The sequence below is a fragment of the Perognathus longimembris genome, chromosome 5 (genome assembly GCF_023159225.1).
Source record: "Perognathus longimembris pacificus isolate PPM17 chromosome 5, ASM2315922v1, whole genome shotgun sequence".
NCBI classification, from domain to species: domain Eukaryota; kingdom Metazoa; phylum Chordata; class Mammalia; order Rodentia; family Heteromyidae; genus Perognathus; species Perognathus longimembris.
The window spans coordinates 42,918,753-42,943,085 of record NC_063165.1 but is presented as its reverse complement, the minus strand read 5'-3'; the positions used below and the strand labels follow the sequence as shown (position 1 = coordinate 42,943,085).

The window sequence follows — 24,333 nt, the reverse complement described above, 5'->3', positions numbered from 1 at the left end:
AACGAATAGAATTTTTATGGGAATCCTTGCCTATATAGCATTTTTTTTCCAGAAAAAAAAGAAGAGTTGAAAACGCAAGAGAAGGAAGAAAGGAGACAGTTATGAAATAATATCATTGTACTCAATACCTTGTGGCTGTAAGAACAACTAAATGAGATAAAGAAGTACCTAATAAATCACACACAGAGCTGTGTGCCCTCATGCCAGTGACAGGGATCACTGTTTCAGACAGGCTGGTAGGATTGCCAATTCCTTTTACAATCTGCCAGTTCTCATTCTCCCAGTTTTGTTCACAATGATCTGAAAGTTCATTCCACCCAAGGACCACTTTGCTGGATGCTGGCAGTTCACTGCATCAATGGGTTTATATTTCTAATGGAGGAGCTTCTAAAAGTAAATGAGTAGAGGCTGGATTTTCAAATACCAATTTTTCTCATTTATTGCCACATTTGATTCTCTCAATAAGGAAGTGAAGTGAAGTGGAGAAAGATGAAGTCTGTCTGTTTATTCCCCCCTTAATCTGAAACTGAGTTGCATTGCTTGGATACCACTCCTACCCTCCAACCCCCTCCCTTTCCTCCCACCCCACCACCCCCGTGTCTTATTCTCAACCTCCCATTTTATGCTTGAAAGAAATACATAGAACAGATTCAGAGCACTAGGAATTCAGTAAACTCTAGCATCTCTCAGCATTTTGATGATAAAAGAAATTTGATTGGTCAGGAACATTCACTTCCAAAGGCCCCATTTAAACCTCGACTGTCTCTTACTGACATAAAAAGCTTGAGCAAATTTCTGGTCCACCGGAAACCTGTGGCTTTCCATGTCTGTAAGAAAACTTACCAAGGTTCTTCATTAAGACAAAGTATCTTGAGTGTCGCTGATGCCATCAGCACAGTGCCTAGCAAATGTTTATTAAGTAGTAGCTCATTCAACAGTCACTCTTCACCATTTCTTGAACTTGGAGTAGATTTCCACATTGTGCTGCATACTGCAGGTACAGTCAAGGCCAAAAACAGATGTGGTTCTTACAGTGGATAATCCTTGCAATGTAACTCTAATTACTCAGAATATAATTTCCTTCAGAGAACTAATGATAGGAGATCCAAACTTCAAGCATAACAATTAGAGGACTAGACAATTTTGAAACACTGATACTGGACTGGAGTTATGGGTTGGTATGATTCCTTCATGGCCCAGGACTAAAAAGGAAAGTTGTATGGATAACAGTCATAGGAGGGATGCTGAGCTCATACTATGTCAGCTGCCTGAGCTTTGTATGTAGAATCAAATATGCAAATCACAATGAATTGGCTCTCTCGGGATGCTAAGAAAAAATGATGCCAGGATGTTCTTCCTTTGGCTGGTATTTATTGATTGAATCAAAACTAGTTGTGAAATCTTCCCTGGCATTCTATTTTCATTGGTTACCGGATAAGAACTACAGCCTTTGAGGTTGAAGAAGGCAATGGGCCAACCTGCATATTTCATACCCTATTATATCTTTCTATGCAAATATTGAATATATTAGAATACCCTTTCTGGAAAACTCCCTCCATTTGTCTCCAGTCCTCTAACTCTTCCTTAGAAGAGTATCACTTGGAAGTCGTTTGCATTTTCCTTGACTCCCTTCAATATATTGCCCTTCCCTGTGTCTCTTTATCCTCCCATGAGTGTTGTTTCTGAAAATAGTGTCTACTCCCTCCCCTCCCCTATCTTCTTTCAATCATGGATCATGTACTATTCCTGACCCCTTCCTGTCTATGATGAAAAGTGAGGATAAGAAGTAGCTTCCACTTTGGAGAGCAGCATTGTCAAACACTAAGGGATCTCTCAGGTGGAATATGAAGTAGAGAAACAAAAACTTCAAAGGATCTGGGGAGAGACATGGCTAGAAATGTAAACAGAGCTCTAGTGAAACCTACTTTTGTCTCTTCTTTTTTCTCCCCTATTTTTGTGTAGATCTTGCGGAGCAGAAAAGTAGGGAAGGAAGCACAACCAGGAATAGTTAGTTATCCTTATGAAGGAAAGTAAAAAAGAAAACACAAAATGTACTGTAAGAACAGACACTTGTTACAGCATTTGAAGTTTGCCTAGGAAACTTCAAATAGCATGGTTGATTTGCCATCTCTTTCTTTAGTTTTAGAGGTATAAGTTCATAACGTGCTTGCGCTCACCTTCTTCGCTCTGCTTTCCAAACACACTCATACAAACACACATAGACACACAAATACAGTGCAACTTAAGTTCCAGTTCTCTGCTTCTTGTTTAGCCATATGTGCATTTGTGTTTACAGCTAATGTGTTTACATCCACTTAAGCATAAATATTCAAACTTCATTGAGTAAAGGAAATGTCAAAACCATTTCAAACTCATCTTCCCTCTAGCAAATGACTGATCTACAGAAATGTTACATTTTTAAGACTCTTCTCTGAACAGTAGGGAAGAAAATGATCTGCCCGTTTTTAAACATATAAGGGTCCTTAGAATTCTACACTTTAAAATTTCATGAAGTACATCAAATTAGCAAGTTGCCTAAACTTCATCTCTTACACCTCAGAGAAAACAAAAGAAAGACATATTTTGCCATTATTATTGGGATAGTAGACTGTTTTAAATGTCATTCTATGCCAAATAGGAGGCAAGCTATCATCTACTAGGAAACTTGTTTCAGTAACTACTCTTCATTGCAAGCAAATATGAGAGAGTTAGTAAATGTTTATGGTACTTCTTAAAAGCTGGGATTGGAAGCTTATGTCCAAATAAATAGCTATGAGAGAGAGAGAGAGAGAGAGAGAGAGAGAGACAGAGACAGAGACAGAGACAGAGACAGAGACAGAAAGACAGACAGAGACAGAATCAGAGACACTGAGACACAAAGACATGGCAGACTGAAAGACAGAGACAGATGGAGAGAGAGAGAGAGAGCAAGACTGAAAGAAGAGGAAGGAAAGGGAATGAAAGAACAGAAGCACCATGGAAATGTTTAATTCTCAATCACTGCTTGCTTACAAATTCAAGACCTTGGAAATCTAAATAAATCAACATTTTTTGTTATGAACTCCTGATTTCACCAATGCAAGCTGCTCTTAAGGCACAGTACACCGAAGGTAGCACCTGGCATGTTTTAATTGGAGATAGTCCTCACTGATTTACCTTCACATTGGGAAACACCAAAGAGAATGCTTTCTCTTGCCATTAGCTCCAGGCTCTTCTTTCTGATTTATGAAGAAATATGAGAGCCACTAATACATATAACTTGAGTAAACAGTGACTAAAAGGAGATATGCTAATTACATGCAGGAATTTCAAAGGGGCAGACACTGAGGAGAGAGTTATTTATCCTGGTAGCTGAATTATTGCCAGGAGACACAAAATGACATTAAGTAAAGTGAGATTTAAACTGAATACTACATACCAGGATAAATATAACATGTGGCAATATAAGCAGGCTTGTGGAATCTGGTTGAGATGTTTAAAATATCAAAATATTAAAATTTTTCCTTTCAACTAAATATTTGTACAAGGGCAGAAAATAATAGATAGAACTAAGAAAAGGACTAGAGAAAGTCTTCTAGGGAACTTAACATTGACAGGATCACTTTCTAACTTGTGAATTTTCTTAAGCTTGAGGAAACAGGAAATGATGATTGAGAGAGTCTAGCCTTTCCTGTGTGCTGGTTACTTGGAGATAAAGTCTTATATGTTGCCCAGAGCACATATGTAGACTACAATCTACCTATTTTACACTTTCCCTCCTGGCTGGAATGATAGGCTTATACCACTATATCCAACTTGCTTTTTTGAAATGGAGTTCCACCAACGTTTTACCCAGGCTGGGCTACAACCACAGGCCTTTTGATCTCATTATCCCATGTAGCTAACAAGATAGGCACATGGCACTGCAATCCAGCTGTTTGCTGAAAAAGAGGTCTCAATTGTATGCCTGAGTTGGCCTGAAACTCCAATTCTGAAGCTCCCAGCTTCCCAAGTGGCTAGGATTCTATGTAAGAGCCACCAGCAACTTTACAGCAGCTAACTTTCAACACTTACCTCTTTTGCTTTATGAAACTCAACTAACTATGAAAAACCAAAACTATATAAATTATATGCAAAGTTAAAACTAAATCTCTTTCTACCTGTGTTTCTTACATCAGTTTCTGTTTCTTGTTCATTCAAGTTGTTATGAAAATAGCCTAGGTTGGGCACTTATAAACAAGAGCTCCTTTCTCACAGTTTTGGAGGTGCCAGAAAGTTCAGTGTCTGGTGAGGCCCCACCTCTTGGCCTACAGTTAGCTATCTTCTCTGTGTGTCTTCACAGGACAGAAGGGACTGAGTAGCTTTCTCTGGGTCTTTTAGAAGGGCATTAACCTCATTGATAAGGGGCCCATTCTTGTATACTAACAACCTCCCAGATACCATTATATTTGGGGTTCAATTTCAGCATATGAATTGTGGAGTGCAATAATTCAGCCCATGGCAAGGTAAGTCAACAAGCATTTACTGATGTTACCTAATCTTACTATGTCCTCTTCAAGTTCATTGGAACATGAGTTCATGTATAAGATTTGGTCACAAAGGATCATACAGTCAGGAGCCTTGATTGTCTAGTAACAGGAATACTGCCATTTCCTACCAAATTCCTCTGGACAGATGAGAATTTCTTCTCTAGTGAAGTAATCGTTATGCTACATTGTGGCTTTACCTAAACCAGACTAGTAAGAAATGCCAGGGAATGCAACAGTTTCTACTGGATGATTCCAGGAGCAAAAAAGTGACAAGGAGATCCCAGAGGCCTTGCTCTATATTTTAAAATGCTTGTGCAGCCGGCCAGATGAGGAGAGAATCTAATTTTGCTTACCTGCTATTTATTTTGCACACTAAGATCCCCCTGACTCTAGTGCGATTCTAATGTGAACTTCTGTGCTGGAGACAGAGAAAGCTGTGGGAAGGAGGAGAGCTATCACAGAAGGAAAACAGTTGCCTTGCATGTGAGTCACGTAAAAGAGAACTTTCCTTTCATCCTCAGGTAGTGCTAGAGAAATCCTTCATAGAGACATGGGATTAAGTTTTTATCTGATAGGAATCTGCTTTATTAACTACTTATCTTCATTTATCCGGAAAAAATGCTATTATTAATATGTACATTGGCATATAAAAAGCTCAAGCCCCAAATCCAATACATATTGCTGTATTTTCTTTCATCTATTCTAATATTTGCCCTCAGAAATGACATCTTTCCAAACTAGTAGAGGTCTTAATTGATGATTATAAAATTACCCTTCCTTCTCTTGCAACTGGTTTAATTCTTCAAGGTATTAGAAATGGGTGGATTGGGACATATCTTAAGTAGTAGAATGACGAGGGAGCATGAAACCCTGAATTCACTTCCCAATACTGGTGGAGGAGGAGGAAGAGAAAGAGGAGGAGGAGGGGGGAGAAAGAGGAGGAGGAGGAGGAGGGGGGAAGGGGGAAAAGGAGGAGGAGGAGGAGGAAGAGGAGGAAGAGGAGGAGGAGGAGGAGGAGGAGGAGGAGGAGGAGGAGGAGGAGGAGGAGGAGGAGGTGGAGGAGGAGGAGGGAAAAAACTGAGAGCTCCATGACTCACCACTTCAAGGTATCTTTTGGAAATTGAAAAGAATTCAGTATTTCAACCACCTCTGCAGTTATTATTTTTTGGTTCTCCTTTTCTTATACCTGAAATAATCTAGTCACTTGGGAATGAAGTTTATGGATGTGGTGGAGGGCAAGGAAACCCTGGAATCATCCTTAACTTTTTTCATTGTAATCCTCAATTACTATCAGAATCAATAATACTAGCTGGGCACTTGCAGTTCACACCTGTAACTCTAGCTAGTCAGGAGGCTGAGGTTTAAGAGGATCATGGTTCAAAGTCAGTCCAGGCAAAATAGTCTGTGAGACTTTGGGAAAGGCTGTATTGAAGGTGTGGTGGCTAACGTGATAGAGCTTGAGCTGTGAGCAAGAAAACCAAATGAGAGCTCAAGGCCTTCAGTTCAAGCCCTAGTACTGGCGCGCGCGCACACACACACACACACACACACACACACACACACACACACACAATTAGTAATATTATCTTTCTATCTTTTCCACATTGCATGCCAGATTTTTTTAATTAGCTAACATCTATTTCATCATGCTAAATAAAAACAAATTGTCCTAATTGCTATTAGTCTCCAGGGTACTTGCTGTCACCTAGAAGATACTTGGCTCTGAGTAAATGAAATGATTCTCAGTTCAAAAACTCAGGTATATAGTTGGACGCTGGTGGCTCATGCCTGTAATCCTAGATACTCAGTAGGCTGAGATCTGAGGATCATAGTGAAAAGCCAGCTGGGCAGAAAAGTCTCTGTGAGATTCTTATCTCCAATTAACCACCAGAAAATAGGAATGGTGCTATGGCTCAAAGTGGTAGAGCACTAGTCTGAAGCAAAAGAGCTCAGAGACAATGCTCAGTCCTTGAGTTCAAGCCCCACATCCAAAGACAACAGCAAAAAAATGCAGGTATACACAAAAGAATTTTCCCCTTCAAGCCCAATTCGTACCTCAGTAAATCCCATAAAGTGACCTGTTAATCAGATTTCTGTTTTCTTCCTCCCTATATTATCCTTCTATAACATAAATCATATCTGACTACTTGCTCAAATATGGGGAAAGAAAGGGGGAGAGATGAACTTTCTATAAATAATATCTAGCTAAATACCATAGAGCAAAGTTCTAAAACATTTTCAGTAGAACATGTGTCAGATAATGTGCAGAATGTCAGAATCAAAAAATATAAAATAACTATTGACTATCTGTTGATAGCATTGCAAAGTTCCTTCAAAACTAGTAATCCTGACAGTTGGCAGAGGTTTGAGGTTTTGAGCATGCCTGACAGTTGTGTTATAGAGCGCTGTGAAAGAGGTCCTGTGTTCTATTGGGAGCCTAGTTAGCAGATTTAGCTGACATATTTAGAGAGCAAATTCATGTCCATGCTGGCTGACTGTGATGTTGATGTAGCCATCAGAGAATTTCCAGAAAAAGAAAACAGCTTGTGGCATTTGAGCAGAGCTATTAATTGGTACCATTTAGTATGGGATGACTAGGAGCAAGATTCCATCATGGTGGCAGGAATGTGTTCTTTAACACCCTTGCCAGCTGCTCTACCCTCACCCAATCAGCAATCGAGTTTTAAAATATTAAGGGTGAGTAGTATTCAATGTAACTACCACTAAAGTTCATTGGCCCTTCTTACCAGCCTCTAGCTTAATTCTTTCTGCTGTTCAACTTCTCTTTCCTTTCTAATTTCTCCTTCCTCTTTTCCCCCTCCTCCCTCTCACGTTTTTATTCATTTCAATCTCCTCATGAGAAAGGTCATTAACTCAGTTACACTTCACATGAGAAGAGTTTAAATAAACTTTCCTGTCTTCATATTTCTTTACCAACTTTCTATAAATGGCCTCCCCATCTCTAATCCCAAGAGCTGAGAATCCTACTTGCAGTCCCAAGAGCTGTGGTCTGCAACAAAGTTCACTGTCCACACACAACACATTGTCATAGATCTATCTTGTAACCTGAAGGCCTCAATGATGACACAAAACAAAAGGGAAACTATAACCACAAGGCACAGTTTAACACATGATCTGTGTGAAAAGAATCCCACCCAATCTGGAAAAGTCTGGTATTCTTCAAAGAGGAAGCCATTTCTCTCCTCATATCCACCTTAGTGTAAGGTCAAATTCATCACAGCATGTCTTCTTTCAATCATATCCCCTCAGAGTACCCTTCCCTCCTCCTAGACTTTGTTTCAAGCCCTCAACCAATAAAACTGACATGTATGCTTATATAAACACTCTTGTGATCCGAATGGCCTCGAAGTGGGACTTGTGAAAGCCTCTGAGATCGCTGAAAGATTGAGACAGATGCGTTTTCTTTGAGATTGAATTTGACATCACAGCATTGTATGACTACTTTTTCCCCACTCCTCTACCAGATTTTTTTCCCTGAAAACACCTAATTACCTTTACAAGGTTTTTCATTTTCATTTTTGTTTTGTCTTGGGGTCTACTTCTATGGAATCTGACCCTCAGATATTGTCAAATTATTGGAAAGCCACATGGATTTATTTCTTTAAAAAAATGAAATGAAGCTATCCACTGAATGTGTTAGATTTCAACAAACAATGGTGTAAATTTCATTTTCTTTTCTTTATCAGGAAGAGAATTTGAAGGAGAAGAAGAATATCTGGAGATCCTTGGCATCACCAGGGAGCAGTCAGGCAAATATGAGTGCAAAGCTGCCAACGAAGTCTCCTCAGCGGATGTCAAGCAAGTCAAGGTCACTGTGAACTGTGAGTATGGCAGCAGATTGTCTGTGCCCGGGGCACACCTCCATCTCCAGAGAGCATGCAGATTCCATTAGCAGAAGAGCATCGCATATCAAGCAGATGTTCTTCTGGTCAGGGATGCACATTTATACCTTGGACACCTCCAAGGGCAGGACTTGGCCTTTGAAATTGATAAATCAACTCTACCAATTCTAAATATAATCATAATACATTTAACAATAGCCTCTGTCTTTTTAGTCCAACTGCAGAATTAAGAGATCAGTGCTAGCACTTGGGCAGTCACTGCTGTGGTATGTGTATGGGACATCAAGGTCATTTTCCTTTGGGAAAAGCAGCAACTAATAGCAGCTTTGGATATCTTAATGCATTGCTGTCAATCCATAATATCCCAAGATTTTTTTTATCAGCTGCTATTTAACTAATTGGCTGTGAGAACAAATTCAAGTCCTTGGAGTCACCTAACATGTATTCCTGATGGCTACTGGGGATGCCTGATTAGTTAATTTTAGCTATCTGTTTGTCCTAAGTTTGGGCATCAGAAAGGAAGATTTCACTAAGATGCAGCATAAGCAGGCATACTTTGAACTTGTTAGATGAAAGGATCCTTAGATGTAGTTCAAAAGGGGGAGGGAGGAAGGAAGGATCTATAAGATGCATGTCACCCAGCAAAGGAATAAAGAGAATTTGTTTACCTTAGTCAGTTAGGAGTGTCTTTCTCTGTCATTCAAATTCTCTCCTTACTATGGTACACAACCTTGGCCAGTGATAGGGATAAATGGATATCGTAGCCTTTCCCATCCTTTCTATGCATTTCATATGTACCTATATCACACCACACACACGAACATGTATCCTACAAATACACGCACACATATGCATGTGCACACGCACAGGCACCCATATCTTACACCACATTTGAAAGAGGTGTTAGGCCATGTTGAGTTGTACCTGATGTTTTTTATGTCCTACATTTACTGGGCCATAAAATATATAAACACTATCTTCTCAAGGAACTGGGGAAGGCAGATAAAATCAGCTTCATTTCAAAATTTGAGAAAGTGAAGCTCAAGGAATAAACATTGCCTATCATAAAGCAACACAGAAATTTAATGCAAGAAAGGGGCTTAATCCTTGTGCTATTTGATTCTAAAGCCCAAGCACTCAGGAGAAGGAATGAATTTTTCAATTCTTTGTACCCACTGTGTGAAAATTCAATTAACATTTGCACCTATTATTTATAGGCTTAAGTTATAGCTCAAATGGTATAGCACCTGCTAGGAAGTATGAGGCCTTTAGGTTCCAACTATAGTGCTACCAAAAACTAAACCAAACAACTCTATGTGGTGTGTGTGTGTGTGTGTGTGTGTGTGTGTGTGTGTGTGTGTGTGTAAATATTTAATCATCACAGTAGACCTATGAGATAAATAGGCATCACTGGTCTTTGTTTGGAAAATTCAAAAGTAATGCTTTAGCTGCTAAAGAATCTTGCCTAAGGTGGCTCAGCTTAACCTGAGATATCCCGTTCCCTGGCACATGCCCCAACGTTCAGCATCTTGAAACAGAAAAAGTGAAAATTTCCTCATCTGGTACCTAGAGAAATCCAGCAGTCATGGCTGTACATGTTGATGATCCACATTTCCAAGACCAAGAGGCTGGATTTGATAAACTGTAGACTGCTTTTATCTCTAGCTGTCTCCACATTTTTTTGGTAATAGAATTTGGAAATGTCAGTATTACTATTCTTTTCCAGTACTGGTGTGTTTCAAAGACACATTAATGATCTCAATGTTATAAAATGCTTTAGGTCCTTTTTTTTCACATGAAAGGCAATTTCTCTGGGTGTTTATATAAGTTTATAATTAGGTTAGTTAGCTCCTTTTATGTACACATAACCAAACCCTCATCTTCCACCTCTTTTCCTGGCTTTTGGAGTCAAGATTTAATTTTCTCTTAATTGACCTTCAACTTAATTAGATTTTTGAAAGTCCAATCATGTAGTAAATAGAAAATATTTATGCTTCCATTGTATGAAACTTCAAAGTGGTCTGGATTGCAGATGGCTCCCAAGATCAAAGCTAGCCGCCTCGGCCCTATTATTATTGGAGCAATTAGTCTGACATTGCTCCTTCTTCAATGTCCCAAAAGTGTAATTTAGAACAGAGAAAATACTGATAATTTTTTAAAAGACTTATGAAAATGTGAGTTTTTGCTAGTGAGCAGTGAATCACAGAATACAGAAAGAACCAGAAGATTCTATAACAGACATCTTGTGATAAATTATGTGGAAAACTATAATGAAAATTAATCAAACATCCAGTATTTCCTGAGCAACAGGAGTTAGAACATGCCTAGTTACAAAATTGCTCAGCAAATGTTGACTCTAGGAGGAGGTAAAAACTCACAGATAAATACAATCCTTCAAACTTGAAAATGGTGTTGGTTACTAATGAGGAAGCATATTCTAATAGAAATTTCCTTTGGAATGGTCTTTTTAATTCAAACTTCATAAACTATGTTTGTGTCATATTAAAGCTACCCATCACACCAGTTGTCCTCTTCAAAAAAGTCATCTTTCCTAAATATAGTCATATTAGTAAATGATGTCCCCAAAAATGATTTAAGAAAGTAGATTTGCCTCGTGAAATCTTGAGACCCAAAGAAATATTCAGGATTGCTTTTATGACTTAATTTAAGCTCACAGATTAGGAAATGCTCTGTTGCCTAAACTGATTTCTCTTCTTTTTCAAAAGAGAAACTTTTGGGCTAGGAATATGGCCTAGTGGCAACAGTGCTTGCCTTGTATACATGAAGCCCTGGGTTCGATTCCTCAGCACCACATATATAGAAAATGGCTAGAAGTGGCACTGTGGCTCAAGTGGTAGAGTGCTAGCCTTGAACAAAAAGAAGCCAGGGATAGTACTCAGCCCCTGAGTCCAAGGCCCAGGACTAGCAAAAAAAAAAAAAAAAAAAGACTTCAAAAGAGAAACTTTGGAGTTAGATGAGGGGGAACAGACCCTATGGACTACTCAAGAAAGAAATCAAATCCTAAAGCTAGGAACCAGTGATTCACCCCTCTAATTCTGGCTACTACTCAAGCGGCTGAGACCTGAAGATTAAAATTTGAAGCCAGCATGGCAGGAAAGTTTGTGAAATTCTGATCAACAATTAAGCACTACAAAACAAAGCAGAAGTGGAATTGTGGCTCAAGTTACAGAGCACCAGCCTTGAGCAAAGACTCTAAGGCAAAACAGCTAAGGGACAGTACCCTGGCCCTGAGTTCACGCCCCAGTACTAGCAGTAGTGGTAGTAAATATTTTTTAAAAAATAAAAAGAAGGGAAGTGAAAGGGAATATCAAAATTGAGAGACAAAGGATAAAAAGACAACTCCAAAAGCAATACTTGAAAACCATTTGGTGTAAACCAACTGAACAGCTCATGGGGGGAGAGGGAAAGGGGGAGGGGGGAGGGTGGAATGAGGGAGAAGGTAACAACAATACAAGAAATGTACCCAAGGCCTAATGTGTGAAACTGTAACCTCTCTGTACATCACTTTGACAATAAATAAGAAAAAAAAATTAAAGACAAAAAATAAAATAAAAAGAATCCTCGCACAAGTAACTGCCCACCACTGAATTAATTCATTCACCCTGTTGCTACCAGATGTTTGCTATGGAACACAGAAAGGCTAGCTCCAGAAGGAAGAGAGACCTAAGAATTCTTCATCTGAGCTTGCAAGCTAGATTCTACAGCCTCTCCTTGATACTTCTCTTTCATAACACATTTCTGTGGTAGGTCTACAGCATTGTGCATTGCCATTTTATTTGCAAAAATCTCTTTTCTACAGGGTATAAATCATAGAAGGGATATTTATAGAAAGCTAACTTAGTGGCTCAAAATATTTTCTATTGCATTAGCTTAGTGAATTCATGAAGTAGGACCTTTCACTTCCTGTATCTTCCCCACACTGCAGCTTCTAAGCTCCTGTGGATACCAGCCCTAGCCTTCTCTGGCAGGTTCCAGGTATAATCCCTCAGCTATAGGCCCCAAAGTGTATTAATTGAAAGTATCTACTCAAGAATTTGCTTTCCTTTGGCCCCCATAATCCCCAAGTTCATAAGTAGCCACTGTTGGGGATTCTCACTGCCCTTCAACCAGCCCTGGAGCACAGTGTGGGAGGGAGCCCCTCCCACCTTCCAGCCTCAACCGGAAGAGAAGGTTCGGCCTCGTGTCTAATGGCGGAGGTCTGGCCCTTGGGGGATTGTAATCCCCGCCCACAGGGGAAGTTTTATGACATCACCTGATGGGCAGCCCAGTCAGCCAATCAGTCGGTCACCACAAGTCCTTCCCCTTCCACCTTTGTCATCGTAATAAATTCTTCTCCCCGCCCTCTGGAGGCTGAGGCGCAGGGACCATTGAACCGTCTCCCGATGTCTCTCTCTCCGCCGCCGTTCCACACGTGAGGGGGGGGCCTCGACAACTTTCTCCTCACCTTAGCGTGATCCATCACAGTATGGGGTTCAGGCATTCCCCCGGGAGATAGGGGGAAAGAGGTCCTAGAGACTCCAACATTTGGGCATCTCCTCCGGAGAAGTGAGGAGAGGGGTCCTCAGAGGCCCCGACAGCACACAGTCAACACTAAATAAGAGCAGGCTATTTTATCTGGACTCTTCCTATATTGAACTTGTTTTTCCTATTGCTGGAAAATTTTCTTCTCAAAAGCTGCCCTCAGTGCTCAAGCCCAGCTCTTCTTCAGTGGACAAACTAATCTGTCTACTTTCTGCCTGCCTGTAACTATTTCTCCAAATAGGCTTTTGTTGTCATGCTTTTACAACTTCTTCCTCTCCTTATCTCCCCTTGCACTCAACTCTTTATTCACAGTAACTGACACAACCCATGGAGCCAGCAGACGTGGACAGGGGATGTGGGCATTTCTGCAGCCCAGTATTGTATCACTAGTCACTGACTTAGGAGAAGCAGAGATCACTGAGGAACATTCACCTGGGACTGAAGACACGTGTAACTGTCAGGATACAAATGCATTTTAACTGCATTCTTCAGTGCTTTCTTTCAAAATTGTCTCATGGGGAAGCTTTAGGATAATGGCTGCTCAATGAGACAATGGAGAATACCCACCCTGTCTATGGATTCGTGACGCTGAAGCTTCATCCCCATGCTGCAGTTATACTTGCATTTAGAAAGAGATTAGGAAACACACAGGGAAACCTCAAGGATATACAGCGATTGTGATAACTTCAGGAGAATGCATCAGAGTACCCAAATTTCCTGCAACAGTGTTCCCATGAAGAGAAGAACCATGGTTTTCTGAATACCATGTTTACCCCCCAGAGATTTCAGCATCACTTAATTCTTTAACAGTGGGTCAGACTATAGGTCTTCCCTGGACAAGGTCAGACTGAATTGTTAAATAATTTACTGTAGCATGGCTAGTACCTCTTCATATGTTTTGAAAATCTCTGCTAACAATGGCGTTTATGTTGCCTGAACCCAGTGCCTCTACCTCTTTGTTATACCACTAGCTCACTAATACTGGAAGAAAATTGAAATCACTCCTATGTAGAGATGACAAAAGACAAAGCACTTGCTGTAGGCATTCTCCACCACAAAGTCAAATAATCAGTGAGTGGCAGGCAGACCCAGGTCTCTAACCTAGGTCTAACTCCAAAGCCCTCTCTATTTTTTATGTGAATGATAGATGATATTTTAAAGAAATAGGGACACATGTGAAGATATGTTACTGTAATCCTAGCTACTTGGGAGGTAAAGATGAGGAAGATTGAGGTTTGAGGCTAGAGTGAGCCAGCCAACAAGCTAAGTGCAGTTGAGGAGCATTTGTAAACACTTGCTAGTGAAAGGCATAAATAAATGGATCACAGTATAGGCCAGCCATGAAAACTTGGGACTTCATCTGAAAAATAGATAAAGCAAAATTAGGACTAGAGCACAAGTAATGAAAAATGTTCCTAACAAAGGTAAAGTACTAAATTCAAACCCGTACCATCAAAATAAATAAGTATGAAAAGAAGTAAACAAGGGTAATCATGTTAGGCATATGTACACTTTCATTTGCAAACCTCTATGTGCTGAGTAGGCTGATATCCTCATCTGTGCTCAGAGGTGAAGAGCTTCAGGAGAAGCAAGCGCAGAGCACACAGCTCTAACACATCAAAGGGGACAGATGGAAGCAGCCCACCTCTGCTCACTTCTGATGCAGAATTATACCCATTATGTCATTGCATGTTATATAGTGCTGGTACCTTGCAAAAAACAGGAATCTGTCACATTTACCATTCACACTATTAAGGATAGTTTCCTTTATTGGAATCCATTGTTGTCTAAAAAAATTCCTTCAAATGGAGTGACCATAGCAGAGAGACTCAGAAGTTAACTTGGTAAATCTGGGTGCAATTCCACTGTCCCATCCCCATAGCAGTCAGGGTCATTTGGACAAGTCACTACCCCTCTGTATATCTGTCTTCTCATTCATGAGATAAAGTTAAGAATTCATTTTCCAGAGCTATTCCTTTATAAAGAGAATACTGCATCCTCAAAGAATGCCAACACATGCCTATGATGCCTATAAACTGCATCATTTGTTCAAATTGTATCCTTTGGAACAATTACTTCCAATATGAGGAAGATTAAATTCGTAACATTTTGTTTCCTAGGTCACTTCTATTGTTATCATAGCCATTCTAATGGAAAGTCTTGTAATTGTGATTTAAGAATAAGAAAGCCTCTTATTAATATTTTCAGAACCTGGAACTTTGAAGTAATAAAATCTCAAAGAATCCTTTGACAATTAGAAGGTATTCCAAAGTCATATACAGTGTAACAATGGATCTCTCAATGCAGTATTTTTAATAAGGCCATTTTTTATTATAATCATATTGTGTGCAAGGACATGTATTATTTTAACTACAGTAGGCATGCTGTCATTTGACTTGTAATAATCTTTCCTATTTTCACCTATATTGAATTCATTAAGAGGAATTTTGAAATCTTCATTCCAATAAGCCATGATCGAACAAACCTGCACCATGGAGTCACTTGAGAAATATTAGGAACATTCAACTCTTCTGACACTTGTTAGCACTCATGAGTTTACTTTGGCACAAGAACCTTCCTAGGTTTTGAAAGACAGTAGCAAATGGTTGGCCTTGGTAATTGACCAATGTTATCCTTTCTTGAGATGAAAGCACTTGAAAGTGCTCAACCCCAGTTTCTTGCCAACTGCTCCATGCTCAGGCCTCTGATCCACTAATGACTAGCCGTTGCTTACATAATCTGTTTCCAAACAAATTTAGAAAGAAGTCAAGGAGTAGCTTTGGAGACAGGATCCTACTATGATTAGAGATCCGGGTAATTGCAGATAGCACCTTCATATGTCCAATTTATCACCTTAGTCTTTTCTACCTTGGGATGGGGAAACAGCTCCCATGAGAGCCAGGGGAGAGTCCAAATCAGACTGTCAGCACAGAGAAACAGAGAAGAACTTTCTGCCTAAAACTTGTTCTCAAAAGAACAAAGGGAACCAGCCAGATGTGATGTTACCTTCTTAATACTCTTAAAAATGTTAGGCCACACTGGTGTTTGGGCCTTGTTCTTGCTAAGCTAGCACTCTACCAGTTGAGCTACCAGTTGCACCTGGGTTTTTCACAGACTGTTTTTCAGATAATACTTCACTTCCCACCTATGACTCACCTTCTTTTAGGGTTCCCTTCACATCTGGAATCATAGACTCGTGCAACTGTAGCCAACCCCCCTCTGTGGGGATGGAATCTTGAAGACTTTTCTGAAACTGCCATCCTCACAATCTCAACTTCCAGTGTACCTTGAGGTGTCCAGTGTATATCACTATTGTACACCCATTTAGGGGTTGAGAAAAGTGCTGATGAACTTTTATAAATGAATTGGCTTCAAACCATAATTCTCTGGATCTCAGGCTCTCTAGCTGCTAGCATTACAACCATATACCATCAGCACCAAGCTTTTCTAAAAAAATTTTTTTTCTTATTTTGAGGGAGTCATATTGAGGTTTGAACTCAGGGCCTCAACCCGGGTAGGTGCACTACTATTTGAGCCACTCCACCAATGAAACTTTTTCTTTGCCTCTCTTTCACATTGAATTTGTTGCTGCTTTGATCAGCTCTAAGGCCTTGTATATGTCAAATCTTACCCCTCTTTGCAGACCCTTTATGTCAGACTTAATGTATACTATCTATAAGTTCCTTCACCAGCTCTCTAATGATCCTCCCTGCCACTGGCTCCAGCATTTTATTCAAGAAGAAATTGAGCAGTGTGAATCTGAGCCAAGTACTAACGACTCTAATGAGGAAGAACCAATGAGAGTCAGGCTGTGCGTGGATTCAAGCTCAAGCCCATGGAGTTTAGATCTCAGTCCACAACTTGTAATGAGTTCTCCCTCTCCAGACCAGTACTTCACTCACCAGTGCAAATGTATCCAGATCTTAAATCATCCTTTAAAATGAGGTGTGCTCATGTCCTAGACAGCCAGTTTGTCAGAGTGACTTTTGAATGGAACTTTGGTGATCATCTTAAGGTAGCTCCTTTTAAAAGATGAAGAGGGAAAGGAGCAACTGGTGCAGACAGTCACTCAGGATAGAGTGATGTCTAATAGTACAATAAAAAAATAGATTTTACATTTCCTACTCTTGACTACAAATTCTAACTCCCAACTCATGGGGCAGATATAATCCAAAAGTGAAATGTACTAAGAAATAAACAAAAACCTCATGGGCTATGATGATACGATATCTATTTGTAAAGAATGTTTGTAGGTAATTAAAAGAAGGCCCACAGAACAGAGGGTGTCATGGGAAGTATATGCAGACAAACTAAAGTCCCATGCCGGCATCCCACCTTCCAGTCGAGAGTTCTTTCATTATATCATACAGAGGCAGATAGGTCTAAAGAACAACAGCAACAAATCCCAGCTGTGGCTGCCTATTGACCTGATAACTGCCAAAAGTTCTCTTACTCCTTCTCCCTGACCCCCAAGTGACAAAGATTTACACACTAATAGGAAAATGAAATAGGGGAGGAAGTTGCAGACTAACTTGATGCCGAACACCCTGGTAAACTCATAATCTAAATCTTCTATACATTGAAAACTTTGAGAAAAGAGTTTTCTAAAATTGGATAAATCATTTAAAATCTATGCAGAAGAGTAAGAGTCTTGAGTCTGTTTTTATTATTATGTATTAATTAATTTGTCTTTTGCCTGTGCTGGAGCTTGAACTCAGGGACTGGACTCTGTCTCTGATCTTATTTTACTCTACCACTTGAGACACAGATCCACTTCTGACTTTTATTAGTGATACATTGAAGATAATGTCTCACAGATTTTCCTGACCAGGTTGGAATCAAACCACAACCTCATGAGTGGCTAGGACTGCAGGCATAAACCAGCCACACGTGGCTTTTAGGTGAAATTTTGCAATTGTGCCTCCCATCTGGATCATGGCAAAAGCAGATCATATGAAGGAGAAGGGAGGTAAAGTTATTACTTAATATTAGAATTTTTATTTTACTGCTTGTTGCTGAATTCCTTTGGCACTATCAGGCTAGACTTGGAAAGACTAGCTTTCTATCATTTGCATTAAACCTCTCAAAGCCATCTCTAACTAGTAGTGAGAATGGGGAAAAAAGAAATTAAAAAACTTAGCCAAATTATACACTTAAATTTTCAAGCCTTTTGGTATCATCACTGAGTATCTGAAAAGAAAATTGGTAAATATTACAATTTACCATTGAGGGCTTATGGGGTTCCATGTCCACACAATCCTGTTAGATGTCTCATTTAGGTAACGATTCTACATTTCATTATTTGTCTCTCCTTTCTGTTTAGTTTGTGCTGCTCAGTCCCATTCAATCAGAAGTCATGGAAGTGTGGACTGTGCAGCCAACCCTTTCCTTGTGTCTCTGCAAGCAGATTCTCCTTCCTACTTCCTTTCTGAATGCAAGGTCTAGCAAGGGCCGGGGCTCTCCTATAACCCTGTGTGCCTGTCCTTCCTACAGATCCTCCCACCATCACAGAGTCCAAGAGCAACGAGGCCACCACAGGGCGACAAGCTTCACTCAAGTGCGAGGCTTCGGCGGTGCCTGCACCTGACTTTGAGTGGTACCGGGATGACACCAGGTATGTGTCAAACCCACCATGCCTCCCTTTCATCATACTGAGGATTGAAAGAGAGCCAATGAAAATCAAGCTTAGTTGTAATTGTGCAGTCCTATACTATACAGGTTTTTCACTCCAAGCTAGTGCTCTACTACTTGAGCACTTCTGGCTTTTTCGTGCTTGATCAGATATAAGAATCTGATGAAAATTCCTCTCTGGGCTAGCAGTGAACTACATTCCTCAGGTCTCAGCCTCCTGGTCAGTAGGATTACAGGTATGAGCCACTGATACCTGGCTCAATATCATGTATCAGGCTCTTTAGGGCCTATAACTCTTAAATTGAAGCTCAGGAATGATATAGAAAGTGACAAATGTGATTCCATGGGTACTTTCTTTCTCATATAGCAAAACCCTGGGCAAATGGAACACATCTATTCCTGAGTCTTCTCTATTAATGGACATTGGTTCCAATCACGGGAATTGTGCAATGATGATGAGGAATTGGCTAGGGAAATCAATGTCTAATTGATTTATCTCTCTCTTCCTCCATGTAAGAAAGTGGGGGCGAAATCACTAAGGTAACACCATCCTCCATGTTCTTTTAACTCTTCTGTTTTACCTTCTTAGGATAAACAGTGCCAATGGCCTTGAGATTAAGAGCACGGAGGGGCAGTCCTCCCTGACGGTGACCAACGTCACTGAGGAGCATTATGGCAACTACACCTGCGTGGCTGCCAACAAGCTGGGGGTCACCAATGCCAGCCTAGTCCTTTTCAGTAAGTATGCCAAGGCAGGGCCCGACTCAGCCCAGTTAAACTGGTAGAGTTCTTGTGAAAACCTGCAAATCACTACCTCATCTATAAAAGGTAAACTTACACAAAAGTAAGAATATACTCACAGAAAGAAAACCTAAGATTTTTCAATCTGGAGGCCTATGGAAGAGGCAAATGGAAGAACTTCTGCAGCCTCTTAGTTTTGATAATTATATTGTTTTGTTTTTATTTATTTGTTTATTTCATGGAGGCAAAGGATACATATGGCCTTTGTATATGCAAAGAACATATATAGTGCCCTCTTTAAGAAACACAGGTAAGTAAGAACCTGCTAATGATGGCCATTAGAAAATATCAGTAATGGTAGTAATATATATATATATATATATATATATATATATATATATATATATATGTAGAGAGAGAGACAAAAAATGGGTTAAAGAGAGTGCTTGGGAAAAGGAGAGAGGGAGAGGCTGGACAAGAAAGTTTATTTTTGATAACACAAGAGAAGATGGAGTGAATGATTGTAACAGTATAAAATCTAAATGAAGTGGTCATGGATGCAGAAGGCTTCTGTGTAACAGAGGGAAACACAACTTCTCCAATATACTTTGCAATGGGATGAAACAGTAGGAAAAACAGACTGATTGAAGATCAGAGAAGACCCTGAAAGTTGACTCAAAAGTGGTCAGTCATTTCAAAGTGAGATGTTAGTAGTAGATCCCACCTAAGTGTCTTGCTCTTTAACAGCATGTTACAGTCACAGTTCTGAGCCTTCTGCCTTGTCAAGCAGTGAGGAGTATAGACACAAACGTCTCCTGAGAGATAGAAGGGAAAAACGAGGAGACTGAATAGAAACTCGTTTGTTGAGTTAAAAAAGAGAAGTTAGCAAGTGCTGAGCCCCGAAGAAGTTCATTTACACTCGATAAAAATGTCTAAAAAAAGCATTGTTATTATTTTACAATAACTATTTTTCTGCACAAGCTCGATTGGAAAAACATACTACGACCAGGATAGTGTCTTTATCTTGTCTTATTCAGTTTAGATGAAACTTCAAGAACAGAAGATTCTTAGAATAAAAATCAATTTAACTGAGAATTCTCTTGAAATATGATATGAAAACCATTTTAAAACTACTCAAGCTCCAAGAACGTATATGTGTATGTACACACACACACTCATACACACACACACACACACACACACACACACACCACAGACATAACCAGCACAAACTACCCTAAATTTAACCATTAGATTCTCATTCATAACTCTCACTGGCATCAGTCTATGACAATTTGATAGGATGGAGCTATACAAATGCCAAATCAATATGAAGCTTAAAATGCATATTCTAGTCTGTCTCAAGACCAAACACCAGTGTTTTTTGCTTCAACCAAAGACATCAATAATCATAAAACACTTGGGACAATATATATTAAGAAATGTAGCCTGATTTATCACTGATAGTATAAATTTAAGAAGTATGGACAAAGCCAGCCTCAAATATGAATTCAAGATTCTGACAAATCTAAGAGAAACTCAGAACAACTTATACTTAACAAGGTTTTAAGGGTGAGAAGAACAGGGCAACTGGTTTGGTTTTAAAAGGTGACTAAATACACAATTGCATTTAAGTGTGTTTTTCTCATCAGATGGGAAATAAGATATATACTAACAAACAAAGTGGTGCCTCTAGACTAAGAAAGATGAAGAGAAAGGAGAGCGGAAAGATGGAAAAGTTGGAATGGAGAGAACAGAGCCTGGTCGGGGTCAAGGATAATAAAGATATGACTGAGGTAGTGAAAGGCAGTCTTGAGCTCTGTAATGCCACTCCCCTGTCACTTAAGGACTTAATGAAATTAAGGAAACATCAAGCTGGATGAATGCTGGTGTCTCATCCCTAAATATCTAGAGGCTGAGATGTGAGGAACATGGTTCCAAGGCAACCAATAGACAGACCTGTGAAACTCTTATCTCTAGTTAACCTGCAAGAAATCCAGAAGTGGAGGTGTGGTAAAGTACAAGCCATGAGCAAAAAAGCTAAGTAATAGCTCTAGACCCTGAGTTGAAACCTCAGTACTTACACATACATGAAAGAATTCTGTTGGATTTCTTTTGTGAACTGACAGTCAGGGAACTAGAATGCCCTTGATGATTTGGGAGAAGTCATCTTCAATTATGTATTTCATGGTGCAGTGATTAATGACATGTTACCTCCCAGCAGCCCCCATAATGCCCTCTCTACAGCAGCCCTCTCAGGCAGTAGTTCCTCATTTAGCTGCATAAAACGCATCAACATTTGGCTTGGAATTGTATTACAACCTTATGGTAAAGTAAAGAAACACTACAGTTACTGAAGAATAAAAAATAAAAGGTCATTAGGCAAGGAACTATTGAAAAATATAGAAAAACAATAGATCAACTGTCCAGTTCATAATTAGACACTAAGTTTAATTATGAACATTCTAAGGATGGAAGGGGGGAGGAAAAATTCTGCTTCTTTTGCAGTAAGAATGGTACCTGTGGAAGTGTTGCTGTGGCTCAAGTGGTAAGAGCACTAGCCATGAGTACAAAGAGGCGCAGGATCAGTGCCCAGGCCCTGAGTTCAAGCCCCACAACCAACAACAAAAAAAGGATGGCACCCATGCATCCCAGCTCCATCAGCTAGATGTGGGAGGCAGAAACCTTGAAGATGAGGCTTCATGTTAGCACAGTTCATTCAAGATGAGAGAAGGGTCAGGGGCAAGGAGAGGAAGAAGGAGAGGAAGTCAAAGAGAAGGAAGAAAGGAAAGAAGGAAGGAAGGAAGGAAGGAAGGAAGGAAGGAAGGAAGGAAGGAAGGAAGGAAGGAAGGAAGGAAGGAAGGAAGGAGAGGGAGGGAGGGAGGGAGGGAATGGAAAGAAAGAAAAAGAAAAGTGCATATATGGAATGGATTGCCATTACTTAGATTCAAAGTAAATGGTGCTGAAGGGAAAAGGAATCCCCATGCAAGTGCTGTTGATGGCACTGGCCCACAGCTTCATGTCAAGAGGAGGTGTCTGCAGCCACAAGCCCTGACAGAAGCACTGTGTGGGCAGTAGGGTGCTCTGCTGACCAAGCCAGTCCAGAGCTGATGTGGCAGCTGGTGAGCTGCCACCAGACAGAGGCAGCAACAGATGAGACCCAGAGCCAGAGCCCCTGAAGAGTTCACAATTACTCACTTACTCATCTGTGGTGAGTCAGCACATTTTCAGTGGGGGCCACCACAGTGACGTGCTGTTTCACAGTGTTAATTTAAGATCCCTTTTCCTTAGCAACATAATACATACATATACTTGTCCACCCTCTATTCAAAATAATTGACCAAGAGTTCAAGAACACACTGTATTGATAATCATTTATTCTTAAGCTACTGGAAGCATGTTTTACTCATTGTCTTTTTCTATGGTTTAGCACTCTGTCAAGCACTATTATTTAAGTCTGTTGAGTCAAGTAGTGCCTTTTCTATATTTTCCTTCATCACTAGGCTAAGTATTATTACCTTACAAATTTGTTTTTTAATATGTCAGCCCACAGTGGCAATATGTTTGGTCAGGGATTTTTAGCTCCTTAGTCTTTGTCAGACAGGGGAGTCTGTGTGTGACACAAATGGAGACTTGGATTTCTGATGATGTCCAGAGAAGATCCATTATTGAATATAATATTCATTTCCACAGTGGTGACTGAGGAGTAATTATCAAGGTGTAGGTTCCTCTAGTTTTGGTGCTTATGTTGAGTTAGTGTTAGTAAGAGAGAAAAGGAGACAAAATGTGGAGTGACAAGTTAGGTAACTCTATCCACTGAGTGCTCACGGTGTATTCCATAGCATGCACTATGTACTTAATGCTTTCCATACATGGTCTCATTAAGTCATCATGACAAGCTGGCTATGTCCCCATGATTCAGACATCATAGAACTAGTTTACATAAGAAAGATGGTGCTTCGGTAATCTAATTCCAGATACCTACCTATAACCTACCTATACAGGTAGGTAAAAATAGCAGGAGATATAGCATGCAGTTTGGAGGTAAGTAGATATTTCATTTCTTTCTTTTCACTTAATGAGGTTTAAAACTCTTAGCTTAAAACTGCTCTTTTCCTTTAGAGCCAAGAGCCCTACCTATGCTACCACCTACTTCCATTCCTGTTACCTGCCATCAGAATGTGCAGGTCCACTGAATGCCTAGAGTCTGGATTTAGGTTTTAGTATGTTGAGATTCTCAGGTAACATTTTAGATGAATGGCTTGAAAGGGGTTCACATTATAAGACAGTCCTACTGATCAGTTCCCTCCTCTTTAGAGAATTATATGGGTTAGTAAAGTATGGGGGGGGAGGGTATAAAGAAATCTGCACTTGATCATGCCATACCAGTATGTAGAAGGTAGGTTTTTTTTTTGCCAGTCCTGGGCCTTGGACTCAGGGCCTGAGCACTGTCCCTGGCTTCTTTTTGCTCAAGGCTAGCACTCTGCCACTGAGCCACAGCGCAACCTCTGGACATTTTCTATATATGTGGTGCTGGGGAATTGAACCCAGGGCCTCATGTATACGGGGCAAGCACTCTTGCCACTAGGCCATATCCCCAGCCCAGGAGGTAGGGTTTTTATGAATTTCTTTTTAATTGTAAAAAATTACAAACTTATAAACTTATAATGGAGTACATTTTAAGTACTAAGAAAATTCAGCACTATGAGATTTTATAGTGAGAACACACACTCACCCCTTCTTTAAAAACAATTTTAAATGATTATTTTAGGGATGTAGAGTTAAACACACAGCACCCAGCAATACTAGATAACGCTTGGCAGAGTTCTTAAACAAGTTCTTATACTGCCACATAAGAAAACACTCTTAGCTACTGTTTGAACCCAATGTTGTTTAAAAGACTAGTATCAACTGTTTTTTTAAAGGCTTGGTGTGGATTCAAAAGAAATAGGTAAGTCCTTAGACTACTTTGCATTTCAAGCATTGGCATCAAGGGATTGACTTTCAGAAAGATCATTAAGCATTTTTGCAGTACCCATTTGGGAAAT

At 39.9% G+C, this 24,333-nt stretch overlaps 1 protein-coding gene across 2 annotated transcripts in view; it reads left to right on the top strand.

Annotated features, from left to right (window-relative positions):
• The window catches only part of LOC125351717 (limbic system associated membrane protein), a 620,820-nt gene that overhangs the window by 571,713 nt on the left and 24,774 nt on the right, over window positions 1-24,333 (top strand). For both annotated transcript variants that reach the window (XM_048346681.1, XM_048346680.1), the window contains exons 4-6: window positions 8,216-8,350; window positions 18,407-18,527; window positions 19,134-19,282. In XM_048346681.1, the coding sequence (XP_048202638.1) occupies window positions 8,216-8,350; window positions 18,407-18,527; window positions 19,134-19,282 (405 nt within the window). The remainder of the gene's footprint in view (window positions 1-8,215; window positions 8,351-18,406; window positions 18,528-19,133; window positions 19,283-24,333) is intronic.